This window comes from Phocoena sinus, chromosome 1, assembly GCF_008692025.1.
Source record: "Phocoena sinus isolate mPhoSin1 chromosome 1, mPhoSin1.pri, whole genome shotgun sequence".
NCBI lineage: Eukaryota > Metazoa > Chordata > Mammalia > Artiodactyla > Phocoenidae > Phocoena > Phocoena sinus.
In genome coordinates, this window is record NC_045763.1 from 39588554 (window position 1) to 39610957 (window position 22404).

The following is a 22404-nucleotide window of genomic DNA, read 5'->3' on the forward strand; positions in this document are numbered from 1 at the left end:
GAGGGCCAAGAGAAGCCAAGTACCCTGGTCTGCCCAGGCTCCTTCCTACGAGGACAGGACACTGAGGTCCTCACGCAGGGCAATCAGGGCTCTGAAGCCCGTGCCCTTCACCTAGGACACTCTCTCCTCCCCCTGCCTTCCCCACATGCCCAGCAAGAGTGCTGAGCCCTTAGCTGACATTCCCAGGTGCCCTAGCTCACAGACAGAGGTCCCACACCTGGTCCAGAGGGCAGGGCTGGCTCCAGTTAGGGACAAGCTAGCAGATGGGATGTTCCTCTGGCTGGCTGGATGCTCTGGGCTGAAACAGGAAGGGTGACTCTGGCCAAGGATCTCAGCCTGGAGCAGGCGTGCCAGCTGCCAGATGTGTACATGGTGGGGCGGCCGGGCCCTTTGAAACACCGTCGGAAAAACTCTGAAACACTTCTGGATGCTGTGGCCTCATGTTCCAAAGTGGGGAGAATGGCAGGCCCGTGGGCAGTTTGCCCGGAGGAGAGAAAGGTGGCTGGGCATGTGCTATTTGCTGGGTCCCTCGTTCTAAGGTTACCAGGGCCCTACATGGGCTGTGGCTGCTCTTCTGTGCTCAGCCATGAGCTCTGAGGAGTTTTTGTTCCTGAGGCCCCTGAGTGGAGAACCAGCGGGGGAAGGAGGTGGCTGGGGTCTTGCCCTGAGGACTGTAGGGATGAAGAGAGGAATTGGAAGGCAGCTGGACATGCATCAGGGAAATTTCAACCAACCAATTCTCACCTCCTCCAGGAAGTCTTCTCTGACCTGCCCTCCCCTTCCTAGACTAGGAGATGACAAATGCGCTCAGCATGAGAGAGCTGTGATAGGGAAATCCTGCGGGACTATGGGATCCCAGAGAAGAGGTCACAGAAGGCCCAGGCAGGAGAAGGGAAGGTCATTCTCAGGAGAACAGAGGGCCCAAGTAGCAGCTGGATGGCTTTTTAGGGAGACAGGCATCAGAAAGAATGGCCTAATCAGTGTTGACCATTGTTCCACTCCAGTTCTAAGATTCTCTCGCTTCTCATCTCCACCTTGATTTACCCATCTGCCAAATGGAATAATAAATACAATCCTGTCTCCCTCCAGGAGGCACTGAGGACATGAAAGCCACGTAAGCTGATGGATATGGGTGCTCTTCAAGCAGGACGGTGCCCACTCTCCAAGGAGCAATTGCTGTTGTTATTCATTTTTAAATGTTACTGGTGTTCCGTGTGTCGGCTTCTATCTCGCCCTTCTCTCAAGCCTGGGTCTTCACCATGAGTCGACTTCTGTGTCCCAGCCCCACAGGAGTGTTCCTGGTTATGGGCCTGTGGCACTTCAGCTGGGGCTCAAGAGAGGCTGGCGCAGCCTGGAGGCTGGGTGTGCTGGATGGGCAGGTGCTCGGAGTAACAGCTACAGCAACTCTGTCTCCGATGCTCACACAGCCTGGCTTTTAACTCGTCAAATCCTGCTTTATGCTTGGACTTCTGCTTCCTGTGGGTGGGTGGTGTGGGGGACAGGTGGCAGCAGTCCTATGTGGAGGAATTTCCAGGCCCTAGCGGGCTCTTAGCTCCATTCTCTTCCCAAGGAATCCAAGAGAGACTGAAGCAAACTCTGCTAGAGGGTTAGAATTCTATGATGATGGAAGGCTGGAATATCTGAACCACACAGTCTTAGAACAACAGGCTGTTAGGGTCAAAGGACTTTGTAAGGTCAGAAGTTAGAAGTACATTCAGGCTGTAGCACACTGGGGTTACAGAACATACCAGTGGCTCTCAGAGTTCAGAATGAACGGGCCCTGCAGGCTAACTGGTCTACCCTTGAGTCTGGCTTGCGTCTCCAACCCAGCTCAGCCAGCCCCCACATTATGCATTCTGTTCCAGATCTCAGGATGGCTGAACAAGTGAACACAACCTGAGAGCCCCTTTCCCTCCACCCCAGAGGCCTGGGGCCCAAGAGATACCACGTGACTGAATGGAGTGAACTTGTTTCTGGGTGATTCGGTCTAGTGTGTCTTTATAGAACATCTCCTGGGTGTTGGCAATTCTGCGGAGATATGGGCCTGCCCGGGAGGAGTTCACAATCAGCGGGATGCTTATTGAGCAGTGGGTGCTAGGAAGAAATCAGGAAAAGGCCTGGAGTGTAGATGCTTCCACCTTTACACCCTAGATGTCCAGTGTTGCTGTAGAAAATCTTACAAGCTGTGATTTGGGACTGCTGCAGGTTCACAGGCCCTCAGTCACCTATCAGTACGGTCTATGTTCCCAGCAATCAGAGCAGATATGGGGCAGGCATGTGGCCTAATCCAGGTCCACAGCAGACACCACTGATCGATCAGATCTCTTCTCTGCTGAGCTTCAATATGGTTTTGTCATCCTTTATATACCACACTCCAGGCCACCATACCAATCAATCACAGCTGGTTCATGATATGAAATCCATTTAACTTCCTGTCAGTGTCAGTTCTTGTGGCCAATCTCTCTTACATTTACATCAAATGTTCTCCTGTCTTCAAACCAAGAACCAGCTCCCAGGCCCCTCTTTCTCTGCACATGACTTCAACCTCTACTTTACAGAGTGGAGCTCTGATTAGAAGCCATCAGGTCACCTTTCCACCACCAAATTACCTTCCTGCCAGCCTTCTCCCTTCTCCAACTATAGGTGAGGAAGTGCCCTTTTCTATCCAAGGCCATATCCTCTACCTGAGCTCTGGCCCCCACCTTTCCTGCCTTCTTGGAAACTTGAGCTAGTCATTTTCCCCAATTTCTCTCCTGTATCATTGGCCTCACCCCTCCTGTTGTATGCTTTTCAGCATGTTTTAGACTTGCTCGATTCTCTCCTATCCGAAGAGAAGGCGGGTGGGTGGGAGAAATAATACAGTTACCAACTTTTAATTTTGCCAAACAAGGGCTCTGAAAACCCTGTTTGTCTCATATCACCACTATTTTCTTTTTAAAGAGAAAGATATTTAACTTCAAACACAGTAGAAGGAAGATAATTTCAGAATATAAGCCTGTAAATTTAATACACTTCATTAATAAAAAAATTCACCATGTTGTACTTATTTTCTCAGTTATTTGTAGGCCAGAGGAAATCCGAGGATGCACTTAAGATCTCTGAGGACACGTAGGCTCAGCTTGTCAAACTGTATGGGCCTGGCAGTCTGGAATCAACCCTCCCCTAACCCTGGGCTGGTGCACCCCTCCATGGCAGTGGCCTGGCTCTTCCAGAACATCCAGGTTTGCACACTGGCCACAGTCACCTCCCAAGGAGGCGGGGCTTCCATCTGGGTCCCCAGCTGTCACCCAGGCCTGCTCAAGAGTTGTCACACATGTCCACACCCCAACTGCCCTGGAACCTGCTGAATAACTTCCAGAAGAGGTCAAAACAGCTCCTGAATACAGAAACAGCCCAACGCTAAGGAGAGTACTCTTCTGTGGGATGTACCAGCTAAAAAGACACTCTCCTGCAAAATCGTCAACCTTTCTGGAAGTATACAGCAAGGGCACCATGTACGGGGGGAAATGGCCAGGACCAGGACCCAAGAGGCCAGGATTCAAGTTGAACGTCTGCCTGCAAGGCCTTGAGGAAGCCATTCATCTGCTCTGGGCCTTAGTTTTCATCTGCAAAATGAGTATAATAACCCCCTTCTCGTGGGCTTATTGTGAAGATCAGAGGTAATGTAATCTAAGAGCCTGGAATGGTGGCTGGCCCACAGGAGGGTCTCTATGATAAGGATCCCTCCACCACAGTAGAGAGTGTAATGCTATTATCTAAAGTACATCTAGCACAGTCTGATGAGGCAGGTGTATTATCCCCGTTTGCAGATGAGAGACTGAGGTCCTTGGAGGTGAAATGGCTTTCCCAAACTCTCTTAATTAACAGTGATGGAACCCGGCTTTATGCCCAGGCATCCTGACTGCAAAGCTCTGACCCTTTGCATCAAATCTCCCTGTAGAGCAGAGCAGAGGAGGGGCCAGTCAGCCTGCAGCACTGGGAATCCCAGTCTGTGCTTGTGGACTCTCAGGAAGGGGTTCTGGAGTAGGGGTGGGCTGGGGAAGGATCTGGATGGGCATGGGGGGTGGCCAGACAGGTGGAGGCTCTTTCTCTCCCTCACCCTAGTGAGCCTGAGGCTGGTCTCAGGCTGGTAAAATGACAGAACCTCAGGCTATAGAATGACAGGATGGGCAAGGCCAGGCTGTGGGTGTCTGGGAGTCTTATAATCATATTTCTGTCCTAAGCTATTTCCTAGAGACATTCATGAAACTGGAGCTGAGAGACTGTTGCACGAACAGACACCCTCTGGGGGTTGGCGAGCTGTATTTCCAGGGGCACAGACCCTCCCTCCCTCCCTCCCACAGTGCCTTCTTTGAGGGCCGGACAGGGGATGGGCAACGAGTCAGGCTGACTCAGGTCCCCAGTGCTCGGGGGTCTGGGAAGGCCTGAGTTGGAAAAGGCACCCAGACGGGAACGTGTGCCATGGAGCCTGTGCATCTGTAGGTTGCATGCTGCTGAAGAGTGCTGGGCCTGTCCCTGCATGTACATCCTCAGACTGCCTTTGGATGTGGGACTCAGGAGCTATGTGGCCATAAGGACACAGCAAGGCAGGCATGGACTTCTGTCACCACGAGTTGTGTGTGGACATGTCCCATGCTGACACACTGTTACAGGTTCTCTCAGCTGGCTCCCTGACCGCACGTGAGAACAGAGCCCCTGGCCACAGCTCTGGGCCCCGGGGACCAGTCCTGGCTCTGTCCCCAACTCGCCATGAGCTTCACCCACGTCCTGGCGTCTGTGGAACTCAGTCTGCCCATGGCTATGATGAGGTGGGCAGGCTCGAGCTTGGAGGCTGAGTCCAGCTTTGAAATGCTCAGGTCGAGGGTAGATGTGCAGCACCGAGCAGGCCTGCTCCAGGTGTTGCTGAGCCAGAAGTGGCAGCTGCTGGCAGGACATGCCCACAGCCCCGGGCCTGTTGCCATAGGACAGACGGTCTCTAAGAGCCAAGGTGGGGCTCCCATTGCCCTCACTTTACTGCTGGGCTGCTCTAAGCTCTCCAGGCCAGGAGACCAGGATTGGAGGATCTGGTCAACATTCATTCATCTGTTCCTTCCTTCACTCATTCATTCTTTCATACCTTCACTGAGCTCGAAACATATTACACATGACTGAAAAACACAGGCATGATGAAGTGAAGCCTGCCTTCCTGGAGCTCAGGACGCTGGCAGGAGACAGAGCCAGCACCCTGCACTGGCTCCACCATGGGGAGCAGCCTGGAAGTGGGGAGAGGACCAGGAGGCTGGAGCTGATGGAGGCTTTGGACCAGGACAGTGGCAGTGGGGATGGACAGAGTAGACAGTGGTGAGGTCTTTTTGGTGGTCTGTCAAAAAAACTGACCAGGCCCGTGTTCTCCGACTGCCAGCGATGGCGGGTCTGGGCACCACGCTCCAGCGCCATCCATTTTCAGGGCTAGTTGATTCGGCAGAACCTCCAGAACGAACATGATCCTGCCAACATCTTGATTTCAGCCCAGTGAAATCCATTTCGGAGTTTTGAGCTCCAGGACACCGTGTGGCTGACAGGGTCTTGGTGCTCCGGCCTGGTGTCAGACCTGAGCCTCTGAGGTGGGAGAGCCGAGTTCAGGACATTGGACCACCAGAGACCTCCCGGCCCCACATAATATTAATCTGCGAGAGCTCTCCCAGAGATCTCTGTCTCAACGCTAAGACCCAGCTCCATCCAACGTCCAGCAAACTACCAGTGCTGGACGCCCCATGCCAAACAACTAGTAAGACAGGGACACAACCCCACCCATTAGCAGAGAGGCTGCCTAAAATCATAATAAGTTCACAGACACCCCAAAACACACCACCGGACGTGACCCTGCCCACCAGAGAGACAAGATCCAGCCCCACCCACCAGAACACAGGCACCAGTCTCCCCCCACCAGGAAGCCTACACAAGCCACTGAACCAACCTCACCCACTGGAGTAGACACCAAAAACAACAGGAACTATGAACCTGCAGCCTGTGAAAAGGAGACCCCAAGCACAGTAAGTTAAGCAAAATGAGAAGACAGAGAAATATACAGCAGATGAAGGAGCAAGGTAAAAACCTACCAGACCAAACAAATGAAGAGGAAATAGGCAGTCTACCTGAAAAAGAATTCAGAATAATGATAGTAAAGATGATCCAAAATCTTGGAAATAGAACAGAGAAAACACAAGAAACATTTAACAAGGCCCTAGAAGAACTAAAGAGTAAACAAACAATTATGAACAACATAATAAATGAAATAAAAAATTCTCTAGAAGGAATCAATAGCAGAATAACTGAGGCAGAAGAATGGATAAGTGACCTGGAAAATAAAATAGTGGAAGTAACTACTGCTGAGCAGAATAAAGAAAAAAGAATTGAGGACAGTCTCAGAGACCTCTGGGACAACATTAAACGCACCAACATTGAATTATAGGGGTCCTAGAAGCAGGGGTCTGAGAAAATATTTGAAGAGATTATAGTTGAAAACTTCCCTAACATGGGAAAGGAAATAGTCAATCAAGCCCAGGAAGTGCAGAGAATCCCATACAGGATAAATCCAAGGAGAAACACACCAAGACACATATTAATCAAACTATCAAAAATTAAATACAAAGAAAAAATATTGGAAGCAGCAAGGCAAAAGCAACCAATAACATACAAGGGAACCCCTGTGAGGATAACAGCTGATCTTTCAGCAGAAACTCTGCAAGCCAGAAGGGAGTGGCAGGACATATTTAAAGCGATGAAAGGGAAAAATCTACAACCAAGATTACTCTACTCAGCAAGGATCTCATTCAGATTTTTTTTTTTTTTTTTTGCGGTACGTGGGCCTCTCACTGCCGCGGCCTCTCCCGCCATGGAGCACAGGCTCCGGATGCTCAGACCCAGCAGCCATGGCCCACAGACCCAGCTGCTCCGCGGCACGCGGGATCTCCCTGGACCGGGGCACAAACCTGCGGCCCCTGCATCGGCAGGCGGACTCTCAATCACTGCGCCACCTGGGAAGCCCTCTCATTCAGATTTGACGAAGAAATTAAAACCTTTACAGACAGGCAAAAGCTAAGAGAACTCAGCACCACCAAACCAGCTTTACAACAAATGCTAAAGGAACTTCTCTAGGGGGAAACACAAGAGAAGGAAAAGACCTACAAAAACAAACCCAAAACAATTAAGAAAATGGTAACAGGAATATACATATCAATAATTACCTTAAATGTAAATGGATTAAAGCTCCAACCAAAAGACATAGACTGGCTGAATGGATATAAAAACAAGACCCGTATATATGCTGTCTACAAGAGACCCACTTCAGACCTAGGGACACATACAGCCTGAAAGCGAGGGGTTGGAGAAAGATATTCCATGCAAATGGAAATCAAAAGAAAGCTGGAGTAGCAATTCTTATATCAGACAAAATAGACTTTAACATAAAGACTATTACAAGAGACAAAGAAGGACACTACATAATGATCAAGGGATCAATCCAAGAAGAAGGTATAACAATTGTAAATAATTATGCACCCAACACAGGAGCACCTCAGTACGTAAGGCAAATGTTAACAGTCATAAAAGAGGAAATTGACAGTAGCACAATAATAGTAGGGGACTTTAACACCCCACTTTCACCAACAGACAGATAATGCAAAATGAAAATAAATAAGGAAACACAAGATTTAAATGACACATTAAACAAGATGGACTTAATTGATATTTATAGGACATTCCATCCAAAAACAACAGAATACACTTTCTTCTCAAGTGCTCATGGAACATTCTCCAGGATAGATCATATCTTGGGTCACAAATCAAGCCTTGGTAAATTTAAGAAAATTGAAATCATATAAGGTATCTTTTCCAACCACAATGCTGTGAGACTAGATATCAAATACTGGGAAAAAAAACTGTAAAAAATACAAACACAAGGAAGCTAAATAATATGCTACTAAACAACCAAGAGATCACTGAAGAAATCAAAGAGGAAACCAAAACATACCTAGAAATAAATGACAATGAAAACATGATGACCCAACACCTATGGGATGCAGCAAAAGCAGTTCCAAGAGGGAAGTTTATAGCAATATAATCCCACCTTAAGAAACAAGAAAAATCTCAAAAAAACAACCTAACCTTATACCTAAAGCAATTAGAGAAAGAAAAACAAAAAAACCCCCAAAGTTAGAAGAAGGAAAGACATCATAAAGATCAAATCAGAAATAAATGAAAAAGAATGAAGGAAACAATATCAAAGATAAATTAAACTAAAAGTTGGTTCTCTGAGAAGACAAAAAAAAATTCATAAACCATTAGCCAGACTCAGCAGGAAAAAAAGGGAGAAGACTCAAAACAACAGAAATAGAAATGAAAAAGGAGAAGTAACAACTGACACTGCAGAAATACAAAGGATCATGAGAGATTACTACAAGCAATTATATGCCAATAAAATGGACAACCTGGAAGTAATGGACCAATTCTTAGAAAAGCACAACCTTCAGAGATTGAACCAGAAAGTAATAGAAAATATAAACAGACCAATCACAAGCACTGAAATTGAAACTGTGATTAAAAACCTTCCAATAGGGGCTTCCCTGGTGGCACAGTGGTTGAGAGTCCGCCTGCTGATGCAGGGACACGAGCTCATGTCCCGGTCTGGGAAGATCCCACATGCCACAGAGTGGCTAGGCCCGTGAGCCCATGGCACTAAGCCTGTGCATCTGGCGCCTGTGCTCCACAACGGAGAGGCCACAACAGTGAGAGGCCCGCGTACCACAAAAAAAATCTTCCAACAAACAAAAGCCCAGGACCAGATAGCTTCACAGGCAAATTCTATCAAACATTTAGAGAAGAGCTAACACCTATCCTTCTTCTAAAATATAGCAGAGAGAGGAACACTCCCAAACTCATTCTACGAGGGCCACCATCGCCCTGATACCAAAACCAGATGAAGATGTCACAAAAAAAAAGAAAATTACAGGCCAATATCACTGATGGACACAGATGCAAAAATTCTCAACAAACTGCTAGCAAACAGAAGGCAACAGCACATTAAAAGGATCATACACCATGATCAAGTGGGTTTATCCCAGGAATGCAAGGATTCTTCAATATATGCAAATCAATCAATGTGATAAACCATATTAACAAATTGAAGGAGAAAAAACCATATGAGCATCTCAATAGATGCAGAAAAAGCTTTTGACAAAATTCAGGCACCCCATTTATGATAAAAAATTGTCCATAAAGTAGGCATAGAGGGAACCTACCTCAACATAATAAAGGCCATATATGACAAACCCACAGCCAACATCATTCTCAATGGTGAAAACTGAAACCATTTCCTTTAAGATCAGGAACAAGACAAGGTTGCCCACTCTCACCACGATTATTCAACATAGTTTTGGAAGTTTTAGCCACAGCAATCAGAGAAGAAAAAGAAAAAAAAGGAATCCAAATCAGAAAAGATGTGAAGTTGTCACTGTTTGCAGATGACATGATACTATACATAGAGAATCCTGAAGATGCTACCAGAAAACTACTAGAGCTAATCAAGGCATTTGGTAATGTAGAAGGATACAAAATTAATGCACAGAAATCTCTTGCATTCTTATAGACTAATGATGAAAAATCTGAAAGAGAAATTAAGGAAACACTCCCATTTACCATTACAACAAAAATAATAAAATACCTAGGAATAAACCTACCTAAAGAGAAAAAAGACCTGTATATGGAAAACTATAAGACACTGATGAAAGAAATTAAAGATGATACAAACAGATGGAGAGATATAGCATGTTCTTGGATTGGAAGAATCAACATTGTGAAACTGACTCTACTACCCAAAGCAATCTACAGATTCAGTGCAATCGCTATCAAACGACCACTGGCATTTTTCACAGAACTAGAACAAAAAATTTCACAATTTGTATGGAAACACAAAAGACCCCTAATAGCCAAAGCAATCTTTAGAAAGAAAAAAGGAGCTGGAGGAATCAGGTTCCTGGACTTCAGACTATATTACAAAGCTGCAGTAATGAAGACAGTATGGTACTGGCACAAAAACAGAAATATGGATCAATGGAACAGGATAGAAAGCCCAGAGATAAACCCACGCACATATGGTCACCTTATTTTTGATAAAGGAGGCAAGAATATACAAAGAGAAAAGACAGCCTCTTCAATAAGTGGTGCTGGGAAAATTGGACAGCTACATGTAAAAGAATGAAATTAGAACACTCCCTAATACCATACACAAAAATAAACTCAAAATGGGTTAAAGACCTAAATGTAAGGCCAGACACTATAAAACTCTTAGAGGAAAACATAGGCAGAACACTCTATGATATAAATCACAGCAAGATCCTTTTTGACCCACCTCCTAGAGAAATGGAAATAAAAAACAAAAAATAAACAAGTGGGACTTAATGAAACTTAAAAGCTTTTGCACAGTAAAGGAAACCATAACAAGACGAAAAGACAACCCTCAGAATGGGAAGAAAATATTTGCAAACAAAGCAACTGACAAAGGATTAATCTCCAAAATTTACAAGTAGCTCATGCAGCTCAATAACAAGAAAACAAACAACCCAATCCAAAAATGGGCAGAAGATCTAAATAGACATTTCTCCAAGAAGATATACAGACTGCCAACAAACACATGAAGGATGTTCAACGTCATTAATCATTAGAGAAAGGCAAATCAAAACTACAATGAGATATCATCTCACACCGGTCCAGAATGGCCATCATCAAAAAATCTAGAAACAGTAAATGCTGGAGAGGGTGTGGAGAAAAGGGAACACTCTTGCACTGCTGGTGGGAATGTGAATTGATACAGCCACTATGGAGAACAGTATGGAGGTTCCTTAAAAATCTACAAAGAGAACTACCATATAACCCAGGCAATTCCACTACTGGGCATATACCCTGAGAAAACCATAATTCAAAAAGAGTCATGTACCAAAATATTCATTGCAGCTCTATTTACAATAGCCAGGAGATGGAAACAACCTAAGTGTCCATCAGCAGATGAATGGATAAAGGAAGATGTGGCACATATATACAATGGAATGTTACTCAGCCATAAAAGAAACGAAATTGAGCTATTTTTAATGAGCTGGATGGACCTAGAGTCTGTCATACAGAGTGAAGTAAGTCAGAAAGAGAAAGACAATACCATATGCTGACACATATATATGGAATTTAAGAAAAAAAAATGTCATGAAGTACCTAAGGGTAAGACAGGAATAAAGACACAGACCTACTAGAGAATGGACTTGAGGATATGGGGAGGGGGAAGGGTAAGCTGTGACAACGTGAGAGAGTGCCATGGACATATATACACTACTACCAAACGTAAAATAGATAGCTAGTGGGAAGCAGCCGCATAGCACAGGGAGATCAGCTCGGTGCTTTGTGACCACCTAGAGGGGTGGGATAGGGAGGGTGGGAGGGAGATGCAAGAGGGAGGGGATATGGGGATATATGTATACATAGAGCTGATTCACTTTGTTATACAGCAGAAAGTAACACAACATTGTAAAGTAATTATACTCCAATAAAGACGTAAAAAAAAAAAAAAAAACAGAAAAAAAACACACCAAAACTGACCAGGAATCAGCTGGATTTCAGAGATGGGGAAGAAAGTAGAGGTGGTAGGAAGCCTGCGTGCTGGCCTGGTGCCTGAGTGGACATTTGTGCTGCAGTGCACTTGGGGTTTCAGTGTCAGTGGTTGCCTGGGCCATTGTGATTTTCGTCTCTAGGCTCTCCTGTTTCCACACCCACAGGAAGAAGCAGGTATTAGCTACCCTCAGCCCCTGGGTGACTGGTCCTGAGCCCTGCAGCAGGTGGGGCAGGTAGAGCATGCAGAATGCTGGATCCCTTACTGGCCTCTCTCAGTGACCGGGCTCTCTAGGGGCTCACATTAGAGGAGGAGCCTGAGGGCTAGTTGAGTTCCCAGTGGTGCCCCTTTTGTGGTCAGCTGTGGGCCGGTTTAGCACAGGATACACTGCCCAGATGCCCATAGGAGGGAGGGCTGGGGAGCCTGCTGGGATGGAGAGTGAGGGAGAGTGCGTGTTGGGGAGCACTTGCTTCCCTGCATGGTCTCCAGATCTGTTCTGACTCATGCCAGGTCCCCAGCAGGTGTCCTGCAGTCGAAGTCCTGCTTCTACTGGCTCCTTCAGGCAGCCCCTCCCACCGCTACAGGAACCCCACTCTTCTCAGAAATCTGTTTGAAGAGCTCCTAGCATCACAGATGGCCCAAGTGAGTCCTGGGTCTTTCTGCTCAGATGAGTGAAGTGAGGCTGCCAGAGGGGAGGGAAGAGGCCACATCAGGCCGTGGCACAGCTGCAACGTGAGCCCAGAAGTCTCCGTCCAGCTGCAGGTGTGGTCTTATAGAGGCTGTCCCAGAGGTCCCGTGTTTCTGAGGCCCTCCCATACGCCTCTGCCGTGCTGAGAGCTGAAGGGGAGGGAAGACAGGTGCAGACACACACAAACCCTGAAGTATTTGGGGTTGAACAGTGGGGGGTGGGTGAGGCAGACCTCCAGCAGTGGACACGCCCTGTTATGAATCAGGATGTCCATACAGGCCCTTCTGCGTTAGACAGGCTGCTCGGCTTGATCCAACTCAGCCTGACGCAGGCAGCCAGCGTGTGGGTAGCGGGGCAGGGAAGGGAGGGGAGAGAGAGGACAGCGCCAGTGAGCACAACGCCCACGAGTGCGACGCCCGCCAGCCACCTCAAGGTGAATTCGTTCAGCCCAAATTGCAAGCAATGTGAGCAAGAAATACGTTTGTCATTGTAGCACCGGAGCAAAAGCCAATAAATAAAGGAGGCAAATGCAGTATCTTGGTCCCAAGGTGGACAGCACTGTCATCAGGAGAGACAGCCATGGAGAAAGGAAGACAGTGAGGGAGAAGAAGCAGGAGAGGGACAGGGAGAGAGAGACGCTGAGCAAGTCCTGTAGCTGTACCTGCGTGTCTGGACTTCCCAGAGCCCCAGAAGGAGTGTCAAGGTCACGGTCCATATGGTGGTGATAAAATTGGTATTAATCGTTGTCATCATAATGCTGCCGATCGTCGTGGCTGCCATTTTGAGTTCCAACTATGTGGTGCTAATCTTTGCAACTATTCTACAAGGTAGGTCTTTTCAATTCATCACATAATTATTGCTATCACTGCCCATTCATAGAAGAGGGACTTGAGCCCTTGAGAAGGTCCCCTCCGAAGCCATGCAGTCTGGAGGCGGTTGGGCTGGGATTTAGAGCCAGGGCTGTGGGATGTCATAGCTGCCTTCTCCCCACTGGGCCACGTGGCCCCTCACTGACTTGGCCTTGGCTCTGAGGGGTGGGCCCAAGCCTGGGCTGGACGCTGGGAGCTGGCTTCAGTTCTGGGCTCTCAGCATGGCCTCCTGGGGCATGAAGGAGCCACAGAAGTTATCCTGGTTTTGGCAGTGGTCACTGCCCTTGTCCATGGGGACTGTCACAAAAGAACCCTTGACCAGAAGCAGGGGACCTGCTTTGGATCCCAGCTCTGCTGAACACTGTGCGGCTTTTCCTGCTCATTCGGTGGCCTCAACTTTTCCTTTATGAGCAGAGGTCAGGAGAGGGTCCAGCAACCCTCCCAGCCCTCAAGGATTTGGCAAACAATCCCTTCCCCACTCCGGTCCAAACCTGCTCCGAAGGCAAAGAAGCAGATCTTGTCTTCGTTCTCCTGCAGAGAGTCATGACCCTCTTCCCCATCCGCTCATTCCTCTTGTAGATGAGCTCCTGGCGGAAGTAGCTGTCGATCTCCTGGGCGGTGACCTGCTCGTGCGGCGGAAGGGTGGTGTTGATAAAGTTGGGTAGCTGTAAAGGCAAGACAGAGACTGCTGCCTTCAGTTCTTCCTGGAGCAGAGTGGCTTTCAATAAACACACGCAGCCCAGTGTGGGGCTGGGTAACTTACCTTTATTCAGGTAATTGATGCTTTTCATCAGTTCCCGGATGCTTCGAGATGACTGTTGTTATCCCAGTTCACAAATAAGAAAGAAGAGCGAAAGATCCAGAGATAGGTGGAGAGCCACACAGCTAACTAAATGGCAGAGCCAGGCTGGAGCCCTTGGACGCCACCCTCACACACGTATCACTCCCGCGTCTCTGCCTTGTTTGAACCTCGGCTTCCGGACACAGAGGTCCTGGGAGGCTCTCACTGTAGCAACTGACCCTGTCACTGGCACGTACAGGGAATCTGGTTCAGCAAGCAGGTGTGGAGGGTCTGCCTGGTGTAGCGAAAAGGCTGACCTGGGCTTCAGGCCCTGTTCTGATGCTGTGTGACTTTGGCCAAGTTACTTAACTTTTCTGAGTCCAGGTTTCCTCATTTATAAGTTGGGGCTGATGGTATTGCGGGGGATTGTATGAGATGATGGGTGTTGTCGTGGACACCTTTCAGCCCACCCCACCCTACAGAGGTCAGAGGAGGGGTCATAACCTTTGGTTCTCCCAGGGTATCAGCCCTGGTTGGCCACCACTATCTCTGCATCCCCAGCTCCACCGCTGCTCAGGACGTAACCCAAACCCTCCATCCCTTCTTGAAAATTTCAACTCCAGGACCAAGGCTTCCTTCCATAACAATGGTTTGTTCAACAACCTGGCTTGGAGCTATCCATGTTTCCCAGCTCTTGGCCCCATGTCCACACTCAGCCACATGGCCTGGGGCCAGCATTTCTGACGTGTCCTTGAACGAGGCAGAGAGCTCCCTGAGTTCCGGGACAGCACCTCTGTCATTCCTGGGCCCCTGCTGCCTGGCACAAAGTAGGTGCCCAGCACAGGTTTCTGGAGCCTTGAACATAAAGATGTGCCATCCCTCCTTCACCACATCGCCTCCTCCTGTTCTTCCGTTCCCGACATGTTTGCCTCTCTAACCTGCTCCAGTGCTGTGGCCTTCAGCATGTGGGTGGGGTGGGAGAGGAAGCCATGGACCACTGAGGACCCTGAGGCCATGCGTAAGAATACCTGCTCTTTCCCCACAATGCACCAGTGTGATTCTAACCTCCAAGCCCTTGCTCACAAGGGGTGCCCCCTTCATCACTCTGTCTTCACCAACCCAGGCCCAAAGCACAGGACACAAGGCCTAGCTGACTTCTGAACTGGCCAGATGGAGAGTCTAGCACGAGGAGACTAATTTCCTGCAGGTTTTAGCCCAGCCACATGGATTCTAGAGCCACTGACGAGTTGTCAGCCCTCCTTCTGAGGAAAACGGAGGCATCAAAGGAGGCTGAACCCAGAGGGATTCTGGGAGGTTGGGACATCTGCCTCTGCTATCTGTTGGCCAAGGACCAGGGCATTCCCTGAAGTGAGAGGGGCTTCTCTGCCTGAAAGCCTTGATACGCTGTTCTGGGAGGAGCAAGACATTGATATGACTGGTACGCCTTAAACTTGAGCAGTGCACAACCTAGATAGCTGTATGCAGCAGCTCTGCCAGTGCCCAATCAGGGCCAGCACAGAGTTGGTGCTTGGGGACTGTTTGGCAAATGGATATATGAAGGAACAGAGTTCTTACTCCCTCCCCTAACCATGGAGGGGATGCTTGGCAGCCCTGATAAAACAGGCCACACTTGGACTTGATGCCACTATAGGAAACACTGCAGGCTTCTGAGTGCGGGAGGAGCACAAGAGAGGCTGTGACTCAGAAGGGTTATTTCTGGAAACCTGGCCCTCGCAGGCTTCCCTCCATTCCTTGGGTATGGAAGAGAACGTGGGACGATGTTGCACTGACAAATACTTGTTCAATGAGTGGATGCGTGGATGAATGGATGGGCTCGCAGGCAGCAGCTCTGGAGGTTGTGAGTGTGAGTCCTGAACAGCTGGGTCAGCTCGGGTTGGAATCCTTCTTTTGCCACTTACCAGCTGGGTGGCCTCTGTAACTCACAAGTTACTTGGCTTCTCTGAGACTCAGTTTCCAAATTGGTCATATAGGGGCTATATATATTGCTATAGGAATTAAACAAGATCAGTTTTGGAAAGTGCTTAACACAGCGCATGGCACAAAGGAAGTCTTGTCAGCTGACGTTTAGTCAGCTTTGTACAACTAGCCTGGAGGATGCAGCTGGCTGAATCATCTTTCCCCTCTGATGGCAGGGGTACAGTGAAGGGTGGCCTTGGACAGGGGATAGAGATGGAGATGACAGAGAGGTGGCCTTCAGAACCATCAGAGAGCCTGAAGGAAGCATTCTGCTTCCCTTCCCCTCTTCCAAGGGTCCAGGCAGAGGCCTTCTCCCTGTGACGTGTCCAGCCTGCCCTTCTCAGTTCCCTGACCCTGAGTGTGCATTTGTGGAGGATGAACCTCCATTCAATCTGTAGGGAGCTTGAAAAAAAAAAAAAAAAAAGAACAAGAACTAGAAAGATCCATGTCAAAGCCACAAAGAAGCTGGGCTAGCCACTGGGTTCCGTGGGCTGCCGTGCAGCTGGCTGACATTCTCTGCATGTTTCACGCTGATGGGTCCTGGCTCCATGCCAAGGATGAGGCCTGGCTGGATGGAAGCAAATTAATGATGTGACTAGACTTGTTGGGGGTCTTAAATCTCTTGCAACAAGTTCAAGTGCAGGATGTATGATAACATTTTAAAGAGGACACGTCGGGTCCCCAGGACCCTAAAGTGATAGTTCCGAGATGGAGTGATGGGAAGATGGGCCAGGCAGAGCTGGAGTGGGGCTGTGAGGCTCCCCTGACCCCCGACTAGGACTGGGTCAGGTCTAGTGGTCAAGAGCTCAGGTCTGCTGATGTCACAACCTCAATGTCCTCACCCCTTCTCTTTATCCTGTGCATCCAACAGACACCTTCTGAGAACTTCCATGGGTCCAGCCCTGTGTCCAGCTAGGAGGCCACAGATAACCCTCAGACAGGGTCTGCTGCCCTGGATGAGGCTCACAGCCAGCGGGGATCAGGACACTGGGGCACACGTGTTTTAGAGGGCAGTGAGGGATGTGGGAGCCTGGAGGAGGCCGCTAATAGGGTGACAACGTGTCTTGGTTTGTTCAAGACAATCCAGGTTCATGGCTATGGTAGATCGCTGCATGCCTGTTAATTATTCTGACTCGATTACATTTGACCTTTTACTCTCAATAGTGTCTGAGTGTGGACAATAAATATACGCATTTCTATTCTACACCTAACACAGGCTGGGGGCTCAGGGAAGTCTTCCCAGGGGAGGGGCCTTGGGTCACCCTGCTGATTTGGGGGCACTGACAGTGTAGTGACCGGAGAGCTGCAGGAGGCCAGGGCCTCAGCCATTTCTGAAGGTGACATGGAGGGGGGATGAGGTGAAGCCGACCAAGGGTGAGGTGTGCCTGGCCCCTGTCCGCCAGTATGATCATCCTGGGCCCTGCATCTGTCCAGCCCCGGCCTCCAGAGGCCGCTCCAGCAGCCTCGGCACTGCAGCCAGAGGCATCTTTCTGACCACGTCCCTGGCTGGCTTAAACACCCCAGGGTGTCGGCCCCTCAGTGAACATTCTCACCCCCATATGGTCTGCCGTCTGCTTTGCAGATCATTCCCCAGGACCTCCCACTTTCCTGTGCCCCTGCCACGCAGCTCGCTCTGCCTGCCAGCCCCTGGCTTTGCCCACACCTGGCCAGACTCTACTCTCAAGCCTGGTCCAATACCACCTTCACCAGCAGCCCTCCCCAGCTGCAGGCGGTGACCGCCCCCTCCAGCCCCTGTGACGTCGAGACCTCCAGCAACAGACCCCTTCTCTGCTAGCACGCGGGCACTGGATTTAGCCTTGCTGCCCTGACACTAGGCTTGTCTGTGTCTGGGGGCGGGGCTGCCTAGTCCCTCCCTTGAGGGCTAGACTCGGCCTGTGCAACCCTGGGTTGCTATTCTAACCTGGGTGGGCCAATCTACCTGTGCCCTCTGCTCTACTTCAAGTACAGGCACTGCCGGGAGACCCCCGACGTAGTTCACCTGTCAGAGACACGCCAGTGGTTCTGGACACCGTGCAAAGAAAATCTGAACTTGTCATCCCCCAGGGACCCCTTTCTTCCCTCTCTCAGCTTAGTGTCCTGCCCTCCGTGGCCAGGGCCCTGTCCGGCACACCACTCTCCCCAGCCTGGCCATTTCACGGCCAGGCCATCCTGAGTGGTGACCGGGTAGCCCTCAGGCACACAGCTCCCTGGCTGCTCAGGGCTCGCCAGCCTCTGCCCAGTGGAGGATGCAGTGCTAGGCTCTGCCACAGGGTGGGTGGATGGCTGGTGAAACGCCTGTGAGCCTCGTGCTGCCAGGGTTCTCCTCCCCCTCTCCTCTACCAGAGAGAGTCAGGGCACCCAGAATCTCAGCCTGCTGTGCAGGGCCTCCGCACCCTTCCTCTCCCTCACTCTCCACACCGCACCGAGCACGGCACACGCCTGCGTTTGCCCGTGCAGCCTCGCTCACTGATGCTCGCTCTGTGCCACGCCCTGCACTGGGCAGCGCGACGAGAGTGGACAGCTCACCCTTGCTCTCGAGGAGCTTGGGGTCTAGTGGGGTCCCTGGCTATGCCTCCAGCCCAAACTCTCAGCCCTCCTCCTGCTGTCTCTGGCCTCCAGCTCGTCTGCGTGGTTTCCTCTGCTGGAATGTTCTTCTGCCTCCTGTCTGTGGCCAATTCAGGCTCTTCTCTGACCTCTCTTATTTCAGGAATCTTTCCTTCTCGCTCCAGCCCTGCCCCACCCCTACCCCAAGCCCACCTAAAGTCCTGCTCCTGACACAGGCTCCAAGGGCATCCTCTACTTCCCCTCGTAGCAAGGACCATGCTTCGGTGTAGCTGCTTGTTGAATCTCTCCTTTTTTCCTATGAGACCCTCAGCCCCATGAGGGCAGCTCTCTCTGGCGTCCCGCCATAACCCTTTCCATAGCACTGTGCCTGGCATTTATACACTATTTCCTTCATTCATCCAATACCTACTGAGTCGTGCTCTGTGCCAGGCGCTGCTCTAGCCAATTATCAGTGAATAAAACAGACTCAAAACCCTGCCCTCAGGGAGTTTACGCTGTAATGGGAAAGGACAGACAATAAATAATGACTGATTAATGAATCAACATATATAAGTGTGTGAGAAGATGATAAAGGCCATGAGGAAAAGTGGAGCTTCATAAAGGGGACAGGTTGGAGGGAGGAGGGACGTCAGGTTGCAATTCTAGATCTGGTCGGGGCCCGCCTCACTGAGACGATGATATTTGTTTTAGGTCTTGAAGGCAGAGAGGGGGTGAGCCACAGTGATACCTGGGGAAAGGCCTTCCTGGCAGAGGGAACAGCCAGTGCAAAGGCAAAGTGTGTGGGTGGGCTCATGGGTCAGCAGGGAGGCCTGCGCAGCTGGAGTGGCATGTGACGGGCAACGGGGGAGGCAGAGGACACGGGGTGGAGACTGGGGAAAGACCACGGGACCACGCAGGCCATCACAGAGACTCTGGCTTTATCCTGAGAAACATCGGGAGCCTTTCAGTGTCCTGAGTGGGGAGGTGGCCTCTTCTGACTAATTCAGCTGCCTCTTGAATGAATGAATAATCGAGCATCAGAAACAGAAAACACGGGGGCCTAGAGGTGCCCGGGAGAAAATCTAACCCTGCCCAGGCTGTCAGGGCGGTTTCGCAGGTGAGACACTGGACCACAGCCTGAATGGGAGGAAACTGGGAGGGAGGAACCTGAACAAAGGCAGAGCTGTGGGAAAGGGCAAGGTGCACGGGGGAAGTGCTACAAGTGGCAGAGGTCAGCAAAATGAGGTCTTTGTGGCAGGGGACCTGGGCTGTGATGAGGTCCATGGAGGGTAGGACATGGAGAGGGGGCCGTGACTACCTACGAAGTACCTTGGAATTTATCCCGAGGGCAACAGGAGGCCTGGTGGAGTCATGCTCAGCTCCTGGGCTCCCACTCACTGGCTGCCCAGCCTGGGGTAATCTTTCCTCTAGGACTCGAATCGAGGCAGAGAGCTCTGGGCTGGACTCAAGCCCAAGCTCTGAGCACCTGTGAGCTTTCCCTTTCCTGGGCTTTAATCTCCCGAGATGCTGGACTAAACCTCAACGAGGCCTCCCTGTTCTTACAGGCAAAGCTTCCAGGGTCTAGGCCCCAGAGTCACACACACCAGGCTCAAGCACTGCTCTTGACAACTTGATAACAACTAATAAGTGGTGTGGCCTTGGGCAAGTCTCTTCCCCTCCTTGAACCTCAGTTTCCCCCATCTATAAAACGGGGATGCCCAAGCTCCTGCTCACCATGGCTGGAGAGAAGACTGCCTGCGCCTGGCACATAGTAGGTGTCTAATAAATGCTTTCCTACGGGCCTGGCCTTGGGAGCTGGTGTCCCGGAGCCTGCCCGGGCTGGGGGAGGGGAGCCTCACCTGGGATGTGTCGTGGTTGAAGATGACGGCGTTGAGGTCCCCGCAGTTGTAGTGCTTGATGAGGTCCTCGGTGGTGTAGGGCGCCTGCAAGCTCCCGGCCCGTACACTCTCGTGCTGTAGCAGGGTCTGGTTCAGGGCGAACAGCACCTGCGCAGAGGGAGGAGAGGCGTCAGGGCTGTGCTCAGGGACCCTGGCTGAGGCCCCTGACCCCTCCAGGACCGGCCCTCCTCCCGCTGGACTTTGGGGCAACAGGCCTGAAACAGGGTGTGTGAAAAGATGGGAGGGGCCCGACACCAGCTGGCACCACCCGAATGTTCCATGTCTCCCACTCTTCACTCACTGGGCTCTCACCACGTGCAGGCTGCTCTCATCTCCAGCCCTTTGCCCTCACAGGTCCCCAGTACTGCTCTGGGCATCAGTATCTTATCTAATAATGTGGCAAAGAGAACCCTAGTTGTGTCCAGGTTTTGGAATGATGGGCGAGTTTTTCTTTTGACTCCTTTCTTCTCCAGTGCCTAGATAAGTTCTAGAAGGAGCACAGACTCATTTTGGAATCAAGAGCACCCCCAAACAAAGCAAAACAAACAAATGAACAAAAAACCAGAAAGCCCATTAGATGTCAAGTCTCAACCCAAATGCCACGTCCTCCAGAAGCCATCCTCACACCAGGCAAAGGCCTTAGGAGCTGAGCCCCCAAGTCAGATCCGTGCTGCCATTCAGCACGCGTTTCCTCCAGCCCCTCTGTGCTCTGGGCCACCGTGCCAGGCCCTGGGAACACAGCTGTGCCCAGCCAGACCTGCCAGGCATCAGGATCACTTGGAGTGCTACACAAAAATCTCAGAGATTCCAGAACTGGAGTCTCTGAGGTGGAGCCCAGGATGCGTATTTTTAACAGGCTCCCTGGGAACTCTTTAGCGGTCCAATTGCTTCTGGCATTTGAGGACCGTGCCTCTCATGGAACATGCCCTGCCCAAGGCACAAGGCCCTGAGAGATGATCTAAAATGTCCCATTTTAGATGGGGAAACTGAAGCCCAGGAGGGGAGGGGAAGTGGCCAATTCTGCATGGCTGGGACTAGAGCCAGCTTCACACAGCTGTGCATCCCAGACTCCTTTGGCCAACAAAAGGGAGGAGCTTGACCAATCAGTGGGTTATTTAGCACAGATAGAGGGAAAAACGATTGCAATTCTTGTGCAAAATGCCAGGAGGTGGTCTCGGGCCACCTGTCCTCGCTGTTTTCCCAGCTCCAGCCTCCCTGGCAGTTCTCAGGCCCTGTTCATCCTGTCTGCACACTGTCTTGGACAACAAACCCCCAGCCTCAGTCCGCCCGCACCAGTTCAGGCCCAAGCCTCTCTCATTGGGTCCACTGCAACCCATGCTCCTCTCTGCAGACTCCCCGCCCATTCCCACCTAACCCATATTCTTCTGCCACAGCTATCCTTTAAAAACACAAATCTGATGGACTTTATCTTTCTTTTTTTGCTCAAAACTTTCATGGATGCCTCCTGCCCAGGGGATAAAAGCCTAGCTCTTCACTGGAGCCTGCAAGGCAGCGGCCTGGCCGCTGCTGTGGTCAGTGACCTCGTTTCCAGCCCCTGTGTCTCCAAATGCTAAACTACTCAGCAGTCTTCTGTCTCTGTGCTTTGTACGTGCTGTTCCCTGTGCATGAGAAACCTCCCGCCTCTATTTAACACTTGCAAATCGAGACTTGGCCTTCCAGGGTCTGCTCAGATTCTCCTCCATGAAGCTTCTCTGACCACCTGGGGGCTGGGTGAGGCCCCTCCCCAGAGCTCCCACTGTCTCCCTGTGTGGCAGAGTGATATAGTAATGCCCCCAAACCTTAACCCCTCCCTATATACATATCCTTGGCCATGGAACTCTGTAGCCCCTTCACATTCTGACTCTGGACTTGCTGCATTACAAGTGGGGGCCAGCATTACAAGCCTCCATAGCCAAATGGGGGCAGCGTTACACATGTGCTGCTGTCTTTACACAATCACGTTGCCTTGAGAGTAGCCCAGGCTGGCCTGCTGGAGGGAGGGCGAGAGGCGTGCA

General features: G+C 50.4%; 1 protein-coding gene across 1 annotated transcript in view; it reads right to left on the reverse strand.

Annotated features, from left to right (window-relative positions):
• Positions 1-22404, reverse strand: part of TRABD2B (TraB domain containing 2B) — a 214566-nt gene that overhangs the window by 19350 nt on the left and 172812 nt on the right. The window contains 3 exon segments of the mRNA XM_032603816.1: positions 13681-13728; positions 13731-13854; positions 20351-20497. Coding sequence (XP_032459707.1) covers positions 13681-13728; positions 13731-13854; positions 20351-20497 — 319 coding nt within the window.